This window comes from Schistocerca americana, chromosome X (assembly GCF_021461395.2).
Source record: "Schistocerca americana isolate TAMUIC-IGC-003095 chromosome X, iqSchAmer2.1, whole genome shotgun sequence".
Lineage (NCBI taxonomy): Eukaryota > Metazoa > Arthropoda > Insecta > Orthoptera > Acrididae > Schistocerca > Schistocerca americana.
In genome coordinates, this window is record NC_060130.1 from 788,128,881 (window position 1) to 788,142,674 (window position 13,794).

At 38.8% G+C, this 13,794-nt stretch overlaps 1 protein-coding gene across 1 annotated transcript in view; it reads left to right on the top strand.

The window, feature by feature from the left end:
- Positions 1-13,794, top strand: part of LOC124556494 (probable nuclear hormone receptor HR3) — a 439,228-nt gene that overhangs the window by 411,715 nt on the left and 13,719 nt on the right. Inside the window, exons 8-9 of the mRNA XM_047130451.1 lie at positions 2,363-2,587; positions 9,648-9,801. Coding sequence (XP_046986407.1) covers positions 2,363-2,587; positions 9,648-9,801 — 379 coding nt within the window. The remainder of the gene's footprint in view (positions 1-2,362; positions 2,588-9,647; positions 9,802-13,794) is intronic.

Genomic DNA, 13,794 nt, shown 5'->3' on the forward strand with positions numbered 1-13,794 from the left:
CGGTAATTGAAACACCCATTTAGAGTAAGAATTCACAGCATTTGAATTGACAGTCACCCTTTTCTTGTGTACTGCAAAACATTATGCATAATCCCATATTTGTTTTATTTATAGATAAGTAAGGTATGGTTTACCGAATCAAAGGCTTTTGTAAGATTCCGGGAGATATCTGCAAACTTTCCTCCTCTAATCTAATCCTCTGTTTATGTTTTCAGTAAAGTTGTTCACCACATCCAGACTGTATACTTAAACACATCAGGAAAGCATCCCTGTTGGTTGATTATTTGATTTAGTGGAGGTGCTATTATATGATGTACTGTTTTAATCACATTATTGTGTACCCTGTCCCATCCAACAATTTTTTTATGCTAGTATAATATTTACCCCATCCTTTATAAAAACTTTTTTTTTAATCTGTAAGATACTGAGCTTCTTGGTGAAGTTGAGGAAGGATGCAATTTACTCTGGTATTATGCTACATTTATGAAGAATTCATTTAAACACTGATATTTGAGCTGACTTTATAATAAGGCTATCATCATGTCTAATCCTAGGTATTTTATGACTACTAACTGTAATACCTATCTCTGATTTGACAACAGACCACACTGCCATTGTCTTACTTTTATGTTTCAAAATAAAATTATTGTTAGCCCTTTGTGTGGCTGCCTTCACAACTTGATAGCCTCTAACATACTGAATGAAATACCTATTTCTGTTATATTTTAGTTCATTGTGAAGTTGCTTTTTCTTGTTTCTAGAAATTATTATACTTTGAATTAAAAAGTTTAAGTCCAGTAGTCATTTTGTTATATACTTGTATGGTTTTAATTAGAAAGATTTTCTTGAACATTTCAAGAAAGTTACTTTAAGAAATTTTTAGGTTACTAGATCTTCAAATACAGTGATCTGAAGACCATTTAACTTCTTGTTACTTATCCCTAAATATAATTAAATTTTGAAGTTCCTTTTCATATGGCTTTCAAGAGAGGGCAGTCTGTTGCATTTTCAGTTATTTGTTTGACATAGTTACATCATTTTCCACAACTGGGCAGTTCTTCACAACGTTCTTCATATTAACATTTCTTGTTAACTTAATAATTAAAACTACTTTCCTGTTTAACTACTTCCTACTTTCTAAGAGAAATGATACTAAAGATTAAATGTTACTTACTTCATTTATTTTATTCATAAATTAATTGTGTGTTTCAGTTGTTTGATTTGATTGACTAATGTAAATAATGCTTCAGATACATTATTTTTGTTTGTGTGATTGGTCTTTCTGCATCTTCAATTAGCATGTTGACACAGTTGTTAAGATTTTAATTCATGCTCTAGAAAATTAGTATTCAGCTACTATGCAGCCATGCTCATATGTTTCCCCTGATTTCTCTAAATCACAACATGTAAACTCCACAATGACATCTTTGGGAAAGTTTCCTTCCCTTAACCTCTGCAACTGTACAAGAAGTCCTTCACCAGTGACTTCAGTGTCAACAAGATATTAAACTCTGACTTCATTTGTTTTAGACTTTAAATAAGTTAGAAAGGTTAATATGTTTAACATTCTTCTATTTACATTGTTTGTTTGTCTCTATGTGTAGTCACAGTTAAGTGTACTATTTAATCACAAGACTTAAAATTTCACATATTATTTTGTGCAAGTATCTTACCATCTCTTTAATATAGGTTCATCATCATATATAACACAGTTAAATTTCAGACAGTTTTGAGATAAAGCCAATATATATCATATATTTCATAAGAAATGTGAAGGACTCTCACTGCTATTTGTTGTGAGCTCTTCGCAAAAAAATAAGACCTTGGCCTTTTCAGTATACTACTGATCTGCTATAGCCTTCACTAAATCAATGTCACAGGCCTCATCTATTTTACACTGATTGTCCATTACAGTTACAGCAAAGATGGTTGTGTGAGTTGTTTTAAAACTGCATTTCTTACTAATAAAGCAAAAGTACTAGCACAGTCATTCATTGTCTTATACAATTATTTGTTACACACACTTAAATTTTTTTCAAAAATGTTGATGTTAATTTACAGTTAAAAATACCAATAGTTAATTTGTTGCAGCACACTATTTATAATAATAATAAGAAGAATATTTGAAATTTTTTAATTTATGTAGTAGTTTAACAGAAAAATACAGATTTTGAAGAAAATATAAGTAATAAAGTACTGTGTGTGCCTTTTGTTCTGATAGTTGTATTAAGGTAAGAAGCTTGTGAGTTTCATAAATCACTAGTTTCATTATTTGACAAATATGCATACACGGAATATTTGTTACTTCATAAGCAAATTCTATGCTTTTCTTTGTAAGCATTATAATATTCTTGCCTCACAGGTAGTTTTGAGCTTGCTGTGTTACGGATGAGTCGATATTATGATCTAAGTCAAAATAGTGTACTCTATTCTGACACAATGCTGCCACAAGATGCCTTCTATACTAATGAGACTGCTGAAATGAAGCTGGTGACATGTGTGTTTGAATTTGCAAAAAGTGTAGCTGAACTGAAGTTAACAGAAACAGAACTGGCATTATATTCAGCATGCATTCTGCTTTCAACAGGTGTGTACTTTATAAACATGTTATTTCAAAACAAAATCTTCTTTTAATTTCATATATTTTGTACTAATGTGTCATACACGTGTTTTTGATGACCTTACTTAATTGTGATGTACCATGGGCTTACGTGTTGCAGTTTGCATAACTGGCTTTCATAGATTATTTAAAAAAGAAAAAAACTGATTTCTTATGAGTATTTTCATTCACTGCTGAATTACAGAATAATTTTGGGTCAAAATTTAACTTCGTGTGACATTGCTGTCTGTTTCACATATGACACAGGCACTGTGCCCAGTGTTGTGCAGGAGTTAATACCAGGGAGGCAGGCTCTTATCACCGCTTATTCTCCTTTCCATTCTTTGGGCTGTGGCAGGTGGCAGTTCAGTTTTATGTGAACTGATGAGTTAGGAGCAGCCTTGGAAAGGAGTCCAAGAAAATCTTAGCAACATCTGACACTTCACATTGGTGTGTCAGTAGCATCTGTTCATAGATCTCTGCACAAACTCAGTCACACTTTACAAAGTAACACTAGTGCAGTAACTGACAAACTCAGATAATGTTTCTCTATTTAAGGGTAGTATATGATGGTTCCTGTCACCAAAAATATCTTGTAATATTTTCATATATTCATTGGCAGTGTGTGCATTGGCATTGTCCTCTACAAAATAGCTTTTAGTTGTTAAATCCCAAGAAAGATGTTGCAATATGTTCTTCCATATCTATCATAAGTTAAAGTTTGCTGGAAAGAGATGTCATTAATTTGTGTTGCACTAATTGCACATAGTGCTCCTGTTCTCACACAATACAGAGGCTCTTGGTTTAACTGGCGAGGATTATTCAGAATACCAACCTCATTACTGTTCTGTGAGTTAACATTCCTGAAGAATGCAGAAAAAATTAGAAAAAAGAGCATTTGAGAATCTACTTCTCCATAGTGCACAAACTGCCATAGCCAGTTGCATTACTGATATCAAGTGACAATGTCAGAATCGGTCTGTCGGTGTACTACCTTAACTTTGGATGGTTTGAGTTAGTTCGTACACAACTCTGGGAGCAGATGCTACTTGGAACCAGGCAGAAGTGCTGAACGCACCAACAGTTATCTCAGATTTCTTTCCAAGGCCAGTCCTAACTTGACAGAATTTGGTTGAATCTTATATGCTACCCATCAAAGAGCAAGGATCAAGCAACAGTGTAAACAGTAAACACAACCTGCCACCTTGTGCACAGACTGCGAGCAGACTCAGTGCTACTTGGACATCAGTCATAAGTGCTGAAGGGACCAACAGTTTTCTCAGATTTCTTTCCAAGGCCACTCTTAACTTGACAGAATGTGGTTAAAACTGATACACTACCCACCAAAGATCGAGGAACTGACCACAGTGTAAACAGTAAACACAACCTGCCACCTTTGTAGTGGTTCCCACTAACACTGTTGATAAAATATTGATTTATGTCAATATCAAGTGCTAATATTTTTACTTTATATTATATTTTTGCACAATTTTTGGTAAATATTTGACGTTGTTCTTTCAAAGTTGTAGAACAACATAATTTTCCTTTCAGTGAGTGAAGGAGTCTTACTAATTTTCAAGCTTTCATCACACCCAGTCTTTCTCTTTTGACTGTGTGAAGCAAGTATATATGGCACAAAAGATTGCACTGGGGGGGGGGGGGGGGTGATGTGAATGGAATAACAAGATTTCCAAGCATCAGCATTCTTCAAAAACAGTTGCTGAAAAAGATGAAAAAAATCTAAATGACAAGACTGGTCTTCTCTGTGGGTGAAAACATGTGAGGGCAAAAGGTGATGTAATTGGTGCTCAGTGCTACCAACAGAAAATGCAACGTTTATCGTCAGTATGCAATTTTGACACTGCAACTGCCAAGTCATTGCTGTTGACACAAAGAAAAAGACAGGAAAGTAGACTTGAAGTATTCCTGCCAAATCTGATATGTGACTAAGTCTAGCAACAGACCCATCAGACACCTTTTATTGTGCCACTTACATGGAGTTACCATTGTTAGCAAAGTGGTTACGCCGAGCATGAGTGTACATTGTTTTCTTGCAATTCTTGCTCTGAGAGGAGTAGGCATGCTGGTAGCTTGTCGATGTGCAGAATATCTAATAATAAATCTGTGTGTAAATATACAGCTCTAAAACCTGCTGTATATTTACAACGTGCAGCCAATGTTTTTATAGGCAGATATGTTGATATATTTCCATTGACATATCCATACTTTTTTATATATTAAGAGTCAATAATGATATTTTATAAAGTATAGATGTATCGGATTCCTGATATTTTTAAAAATATCAAGTCCTAGTTCCCACACAATACTTCACATAGTGCTTATGGTGTATGCGAAACATCCTCTAATTTCAGAACACAGAAGTATATTAAAAGAACTGTATCTTGTATTAGTTGTGGAACATCCTACAAGGACCTTATTTAAGAAAACTTAATATTTTAACAGTTGTTTCATAATGCATACATTCGCTAATGTCCACTGTTATTAACAATATCTGTAGTTTCTAAAAAGTAGTGAGAAGTATAAATATAATCTATATGTATTATAATGTTATAAATATTCTTGCATATATATATATATATATATATATATATGTGTGTGTGTGTGTGTGTGTGTGTGTGTGTGTGTGTGTGTGTGTGTGTGTGTGTGTGTGTGTGTGTGTACACTCCTGGAAATTGAAATAAGAACACCGTGAATTCATTGTCCCAGGAAGGGGAAACTTTATTGACACATTCCTGGGGTCAGATACATCACATGATCACACTGACAGAACCACAGGCACATAGACACAGGCAACAGAGCATGCACAATGTCGGCACTAGTACAGTGTATATCCACCTTTTGCAGCAATGCAGGCTGCTATTCTCCCATGGAGACGATCGTAGAGGTGCTGGATGTAGTCCTGTGGAACGGCTTGCCATGCCATTTCCACCTGGCGCCTCAGTTGGACCAGCGTTCGTGCTGGACGTGCAGACCGCGTGAGACGACGCTTCATCCAGTCCCAAACATGCTCAATGGGGGACAGATCCGGAGATCTTGCTGGCCAGGGTAGTTGACTTACACCTTCTAGAGCATGTTGGATGGCACGGGATACATGCGGACGTGCATTGTCCTGTTGGAACAGCAAGTTCCCTTGCCGGTCTAGGAATGGTAGAACGATGGGTTCAATGACGGTTTGGATGTACCGTGCACTATTCAGTGTCCCCTCGACGATCACCAGTGGTGTACGGCCAGTGTAGGAGATCGCTCCCCACACCATGATGCCGGGTGTTGGCCCTGTGTGCCTCGGTCGTATGCAGTCCTGATTGTGGCGCTCACCTGCACGGCGCCAAACACGCATACGACCATCATTGGCGCCAAGGCAGAAGCGACTCTCATCGCTGAAGACGACACGTCTCCATTCGTCCCTCCATTCACGCCTGTCGCGACACCACTGGAGGTGGGCTGCACGATGTTGGGGCGTGAGCGGAAGACGGCCTAACGGTGTGCGGGACCATAGCCCAGCTTCATGGAGACGGTTGCGAATGGTCCTCGCCGATACCCCAGGAGCAACAGTGTCCCTAATTTGCTGGGAAGTGGCGGTGCGGTCTCCTACGGCACTGTGTAGGATCCTACATCTACATCTACATCTACATCTACACTCCGCGAGCCACCTTACGGTGTGTGGCGGAGGGTACTTATTGTACCACTATCTGATCCCCCCTTCCCTGTTCCATTCACGAATTGTGCGTGGGAAGAACGACTGCTTGTAAGTCTCCGTATTTGCTCTAATTTCTCGGATCTTTTCGTTGTGATCATTACGCGAGATATATGTGGGCGGTAGTAATATGTTGCCCATCTCTTCCCGGAATGTGCTCTCTCGTAATTTCGATAATAAACCTCTCCGTATTGCGTAACGCCTTTCTTGAAGTGTCCGCCACTGGAGCTTGTTCAGCATCTCCGTAACGCTCTCGCGCTGACTAAATGTCCCCATGACGAATCGCGCTGCTTTTCGCTGGATCATGTCTATCTCTTCTATTAATCCAACCTGGTAAGGGTCCCATACTGATGAGCAATACTCAAGAATCGGACGAACAAGCGTTTTGTAAGCTACTTCTTTCGTCGATGAGTCACATTTTCTTAGAATTCTTCCTATGAATCTCAACCTGGCGCCTGCTTTTCCCACTATTTGTTTTATGTGATCATTCCACTACAGATCGCTCCAGATAGTAACTCCTAAGTATTTTACGGTCGTTACCGCTTCCAATGATTTACCACCTATGGCATAATCGTACTGGAATGGATTTCTGCCCCTATGTATGCGCATTATATTACATTTATCTACGTTTAGGGAAAGCTGCCAGCTGTCGCACCATGCATTAATCCTCTGCAGGTCCTCCTGGAGTACGTACGAGTCTTCTGATGTTGCTACTTTCTTGTAGACAACCGTGTCATCTGCAAATAGCCTCACGGAGCTACCGATGTTGTCAACTAAGTCATTTATGTATATTGTAAACAATAAAGGTCCTATCACGCTTCCCTGCGGTACTCCCGAAATTACCTCTACATCTGCAGATTTTGAACCGTTAAGAATGACATGTTGTGTTCTTTCTTCTAGGAAATCCTGAATCCAATCACAAACCTGGTCCGATATTCCGTAAGCTCGTATTTTTTTCACTAAACGTAAGTGCGGAACCGTATCAAATGCCTTCCTGAAGTCCAGGAATATGGCATCAATCTGCTCGCCAGTGTCTACGGCACTGTGAATATCTTGGGCAAATAGGGCGAGCTGAGTTTCACATGATCTCTGTTTGCGGAATCCATGTTGGTTATGATGAAGGAGATTTGTATTATCTAAGAACGTCATAATACGAGAACACAAGACATGTTCCATTATTCTACAACAGATTGACGTAAGCGAAATAGGCCTATAATTATTCGCATCTGATTTATGACCCTTCTTGAAAATGGGAACGACCTGCGCTTTCTTCCAGTCGCTAGGTACTTTACGTTCTTCCAGCGATCTACGATAAATTGCTGATAGAAAGGGGGCAAGTTCTTTAGCATAATCACTGTAGAATCTTAAGGGTATCTCGTCTGGTCCGGATGCTTTTCCGCTACTAAGTGATAGCAGTTGTTTTTCAATTCCGATATCGTTTATTTCAATATTTTCCATTTTGGCGTCCGTGCGACGGCTGAAGTCAGGGACCGTGTTACGATTTTCCGCAGTGAAACAGTTTCGGAACACTGAATTCAGTATTTCTGCCTTTCTTCGGTCGTCCTCTGTTTCGGTGCCATCGTGGTCAACGAGTGACTGAATAGGGGATTTAGATCCGCTTACCGATTTTACATATGACCAAAACTTTTTAGGGTTCTTGTTTAGATTGTTTGCCAATGTTTTATGTTCGAATTCGTTGAATGCTTCTCTCATTGCTCTCTTTACGCTCTTTTTCGCTTCGTTCAGCTTTTCCTTATCAGCTGTGATTCGACTACTCTTAAACCTATGATGAAGCTTTCTTTGTTTCCGTAGTACCTTTCGTACATGATTGTTATACCACGGTGGATCTTTCCCCTCGCTTTGGACCTTAGTCGGTACGAACTTATCTAAGGCGTACTGGATGATGTTTCTGAATTTTTTCCATTTTTGTTCCACATCCTCTTCCTCAGAAATGAACGTTTGATGGTGGTCACTCAGATATTCTGCGATTTGTGCCCTATCACTCTTGTTAAGCAAATATATTTTCCTTCCTTTCTTGGCATTTCTTATTACACTTGTGGTCATTGATGCAACCACTGACTTATGATCACTGATACCCTCTTCTACATTCACGGAGTCGAAAAGTTCCGGTCTATTTGTTGCTATGAGGTCTAAAACGTTAGCTTCACGAGTTGGTTCTCTAACTATCTGCTCGAAGTAATACGGTCTTGGCGTGCATCTGTGCGTCGCTGCGGTCCGGTCCCAGGTCGACGGGCACGTGCACCTTCCGCCGACCACTGGCGACAACATCGATGTACTGTGGAGACCTCACGTCAACTGCACATACGGTTCACGTCCACGCTGTCGCGGCATGCTACCAGTGTTAAAGACTGCTATGGAGCTCCGTATGCCACGGCAAACTGGCTGACACTGACGGCGGCGGTGCACAAATGCTGCGCAGCTAGCGCCATTCGACGGCCAACACCGCGGTTCCTGGTGTGTCCGCTGTGCCGTGCGTGTGATCATTGCTTGTACAGCCCTCTCGCAGTGTCCGGAGCAAGTATGGTGGGTCTGACACACCGGTGTCAATGTGTTCTTTTTTCCATTTCCAGGAGTGTGTGTGTGTGTGTGTGTGTGTGTGTGTGTGTGTGTGTGTGTGTGTGTGTGTGTGTGTGTGTGTGTTTGTTTCAACTAAATTTGGTAGTCATATAACTCATTGTGTGGAAAGAAGTACTAAGAATCACCTAACTCCTACTGGGGTTTGGTGGTGATAACATTAGAGAGAGACAGAGAAGTGGGGGGGGGGGGGAGGGGAGGGAAAAGAGGGGTAGGGGAGGGGGCAGATGGGCAGATGGGCAGATGGACAGATGGACAGATGGACAGATGGACAGATGGACAGATGGACAGATTGACAGATGGAGGGGGTTGGGGTAGAAGGACAGAGAGAGAAGGGGAGTGGGGGAGGTGGACAGAGGGAGGGTGGAGGAGGACACAGGCAGAGCGAGGGTGGAGTAGTACATGGACAGATGGAGGGTGAAGAGGATACGAATAGAGAGAAGGAGAAGAAGATGGACACAGAGAGAGAGAGAGAGAGAGAGAGAGAGAGAGAGAGAGAGAGAAGAATAACTTAGCACCAGGGAACAAACTTGGTTAAGAACGCTTCATGAAAATATTAATTATATTGAATATTAAGGTCTAATTAAATTGAGACTGAGTCATGTCATATTAGGGTCGCTTAATTTTGATAACTCTTTTTGTACATCATTTTGGAGCTTATTGGCGACCTACAGCACTTTATTTCCCAAATACCATGTGCCATAAAACATGTTAGTACTAATCTTTTTGCAATTTTAGATCGCCCAGGCCTTAAAGGTTTGGCTGAAATCAGCCGACTGAGTCAAGCAGTGTTGAGAGCACTGCGCTTAGAGTTGGATCGGAATCATGCTGTGCCCATCAAGGGAGATGTCACTGTCTGTGATGCTATGCTCGCCAAGATAGCCACACTCAGGTTTGTGTTACACTGTTTTTATTCCCAAGTCTGAAGTGAATGTTGTGTTACAGTCATTATTTCAACAGCCATTTTTACAAATTTGTGTTATCATATTTTATGTAAGTGTGAAATCTGGTGCCAAATTGCTAGTGAATATAAGAAAATAAACTACCATTTGCATGGAAGTATTGCTGAGTAATCTTAGGAAGGGTCTTGATATTCTTATGAGGTGCTGTATGCTGTATTATTTCTTTTTTACAGCTGAACAGTGCATCAGCTTTCTTACCCTATATTTTAGGAATCTGTCAACATACTATAATCTCTGTGCATCCCATTGCAATTTTCCACATATTTTGTGAGAAATGAAAGTCTTGAGGCACCCTGAAATGGACTCTTCACTTGTCATGGTGTTAATTATTATAGTGTGAAAAACTATACAAAAATTGTTCTTAACTGTTTGTAGTTTGGATTTACTGCATTTTGCATCATAGAAAAACAAATAAGAAGTATAATTTGTATTTAGCCGAAAAGCCTTGGATGTAAAGTAATTACAGCAATTTCGTATGGAATGCCTGTGGCAGTGCTGTTGCATCATACATAATGTACCAGGCATTGCTCGATGTGCGATGATCTGGTGAGAACCAGTGACATGTACCATCGACCTAGCCACTGAAGTGGATCAATAAGAGCACAACTTGTTTGGTTGGCAGTTTTCTTGCAGAATGCTTGAAGATGCACATGTCTTTTAAGAGGACTGCTGCTGCTCAGAGACACAGGGGAAATATCTGTGATTATAATGATAGGTGGCCTGCACAAGATACAGCAAAACAAGTCAGTGGTAGTCCATACAGAACACATTAAGTTGGTTGAAACATACATTTGTAATAATTAGTCTGTGTGGATGTCTGCAGTCAGTATTTTCAGCTAGAAACCTGTACCAATGTGGATATCCATGTGTATATCTATAAATATACACAGTACTAATAATTGTTTTGTAGTTAAAGGTAAATACTAAAATTTTGGTCTGCTTACATTACATGTGATTAGTGAAGTCTTCTACATGAAGTGACATTGCAAACTGAACGTAAAGGTAGCCAAAGTCTAAAGGTATTCGTGGAATTTTTGCAAAGGCATGGCTTGAAAGAAATCTGTTTTCTTTCTTATCTCCTGGTTACAAGTGTTTTACATGCACTAATTTGTGCTAATTGTGAAGCATGTGATGGATAACATCCCTGGCCAGTGGCTACCTGCATTGTAGATAATGTGAAGTCTGCCACTCTCCATTAATTCTTTGTAGCACTTGGGTGATTAAAGTTTGTGAAGTATCTGCACTGGCAAAATAGAAATGTAGAAAACACTAGACCAAAAATAACTTATTGGACTCACCAAAACGAAACAATAATACAATATCCAAAAGAACAACTGACTCAATCCCAACTGCAGATAGACACAAATAATAGTAGTAATAATACTAATAATAAAAAAGACCCACTGCTTCATGGGGAGTGAACACAAACAGTTCTACAATGTCAAGAGGTTCGTCGACTATACCAAGAGATTGGCCAGGTGGAAGAGGCATCTGGCCGTGGCGGCAGCTCCGTATTCTTCTGAGCGATGCATTGAACTACCTTTTGCCGGCAGTGTGCCACCTTATAAAGCCCATTGGCAAATGTATATGCCAGAACTATTTGTGATCACATGCCTGGCATAGCAAAGTTGTTTCTAGGCTAGCTGCAAACTCTGGTGAAGCTGTTCTGCAGGCTCTGTGAACGGATAGGCGCTACGATGTCCGAAGTGTGCGGCCACAGCAGTGTGCATCAGAGTTAAGACTACTGAGAGTACATTAATAAAATAATAATGTGGATTTTATTCTGTTCAAGATGAAGCAAGGTGACTGTACACTAAACAACAACAAAAAATTCTGACTGTTGATTTGTCAGTAGTTTGGGTAATGTTTTGATGCTAAGGAGAAAATTAAGGATATAGTGGCTTTTTTACATACTCTTGCAGTGAACGCTAAACTAAGGTTGCTTACTCTAGGTGAGATGTCAAAATTCCTTAACTCATTATAAATTTAATGGAAGATGCAACAAAGAAAAACTTGTCAACCTCTTCAGTAAAGACATTTTACCTTTTGAATTTGCAAATGGAGGTGGTTTTGTTGAAACAGCACCCTCTGTTATTGATGTGGAAGCCAAATACGAGGCAGTGACTGCTAAGGACATGCAAACTTATCCAGTTATAAATTCAAGGAATTTACAGAAAACCACCAATCTTCTACATGAAACTGTTTTGAGAGAGGTAAAACAAATTTTCGGATGTGTAGAAGGGGCACTAACAACTATATGAGAGTGGCTGCACATTAAATAACTAACAGTGAAAAGAGAAAACTTGGTGACTGAGTGTAGTACACCAGTGATTAAAAAAAAAGAAAAAAAAATAGAGGACGAGAGAGAAACAGAGAGAATATTGATGTGGAGCTGCTGAAGATATTCTCAGTGTTTGGTTTATTTGGAACCATTGAAAACTGTCCATTTGTTACAAATAGAAGTCCAAATGTTGTAACAGCAGCTCACCCGTGTAATGGACTTTCATGCTTAACACACATCCTCGGTACTGTGCTAGAGTAGTGAGCTGCAGGGATCAATAGGATCTCGTTATGTTTTGGAAAGAGATAACATTCAGCATTGTTGACATATGTTGGTGAAAGATGAAATGGACACCTATTGCAGCTAACTAGACATAATACACCTCATTAGTCCATAGTGGTTCCAAGTTTTGGCTACTTTGTACAAGAAAAATGAAGCTGATTTAATTACCTCTATTAAAAAAAATATTGAAAGACACAATGAAGCTTCATAATTCTATTTACCAATGCCTGCTATGGTCTTGAAACTTCTAAAAACACACACCCTTAATTTGTATCTGTAGTAGACATTGAAACTAATCTCATTTCTGGAAAGGGGTGAAGGTGAGACTCCAGTTTCAATTAATTTGAAGGCTTCAGAAAAACTGCTTTTGATATATAAATGGGAATCAACAGAAACACACACTCTTGTAATATATTAAAATGCTAAATATCAGAACTTGAAATGATCCACAAATTTAGGAAATAAATAGCAAGAAAGTGTCCACAGATCAAATGAAAGGTAAATACTATATCCAAAGTTCCCATAAAGAAACAGAAATGTGATAGATATTCCAATGAATAGCATGACTCACCACAAGGCGAATCTAAAACAGATATCAGCACTCTGAGGATGAAACAGTGATGTTTATCAATGAAAAAATTCAGTTTATGGCATGGAATGACATAATAGTTTGCTTTCACAGACAAAAGCACATATCCCTATCTTTTGAAGCAGGTGAATGTTATATTACTTCTTTCCATCATGCAACACACCATCAGAGAAGAGTGTCTTTGCTGTGGAGCAAATAATCCTGGACTATTGCAAATCTTTCAAGCCACAGGCAACTGATAACATTATTTTTCTTAGTAGTATATTTTAAAACAGAGATAGCTGTACAGATTCCTCAGTCTTAGAGATAAAATTATTTCTCATTTTCTAAGTTTCCCAATTGTTCCAGTTTTTTGTGATGTCTAAGCCAGCATTAGATGGATAAAGGAAATATGTAGTGTAAAATTAGTGATGTTTTTCCTTAAAATTCCGATGTTAGACTTATTGCAATGACAGCCTTACATTATTATTGTTGTTGTTGTTGTTTGTAATAGCCACTATGGACCACATTAGTTTCAACTATTGATTTTCTTCCTTCTCCTCTACATTTTCTTCATTCTTCATATACATCCATTCTGATTTTTTGACCCCTGAATTACTGATTATTTGTTTAGAAAAGTAATTGCATAATTTGGTTGAGAGTCTATTGGGGCTCATTCTTTCAATATGACCTGAGTATATCCACATTTTTTAAATTATATTTCCACAAAGTTCGTTATTAAAAAGTGTTCTGCATTCTTTCTACTGTTTCAGTTCACTGTTATTGCCCTTT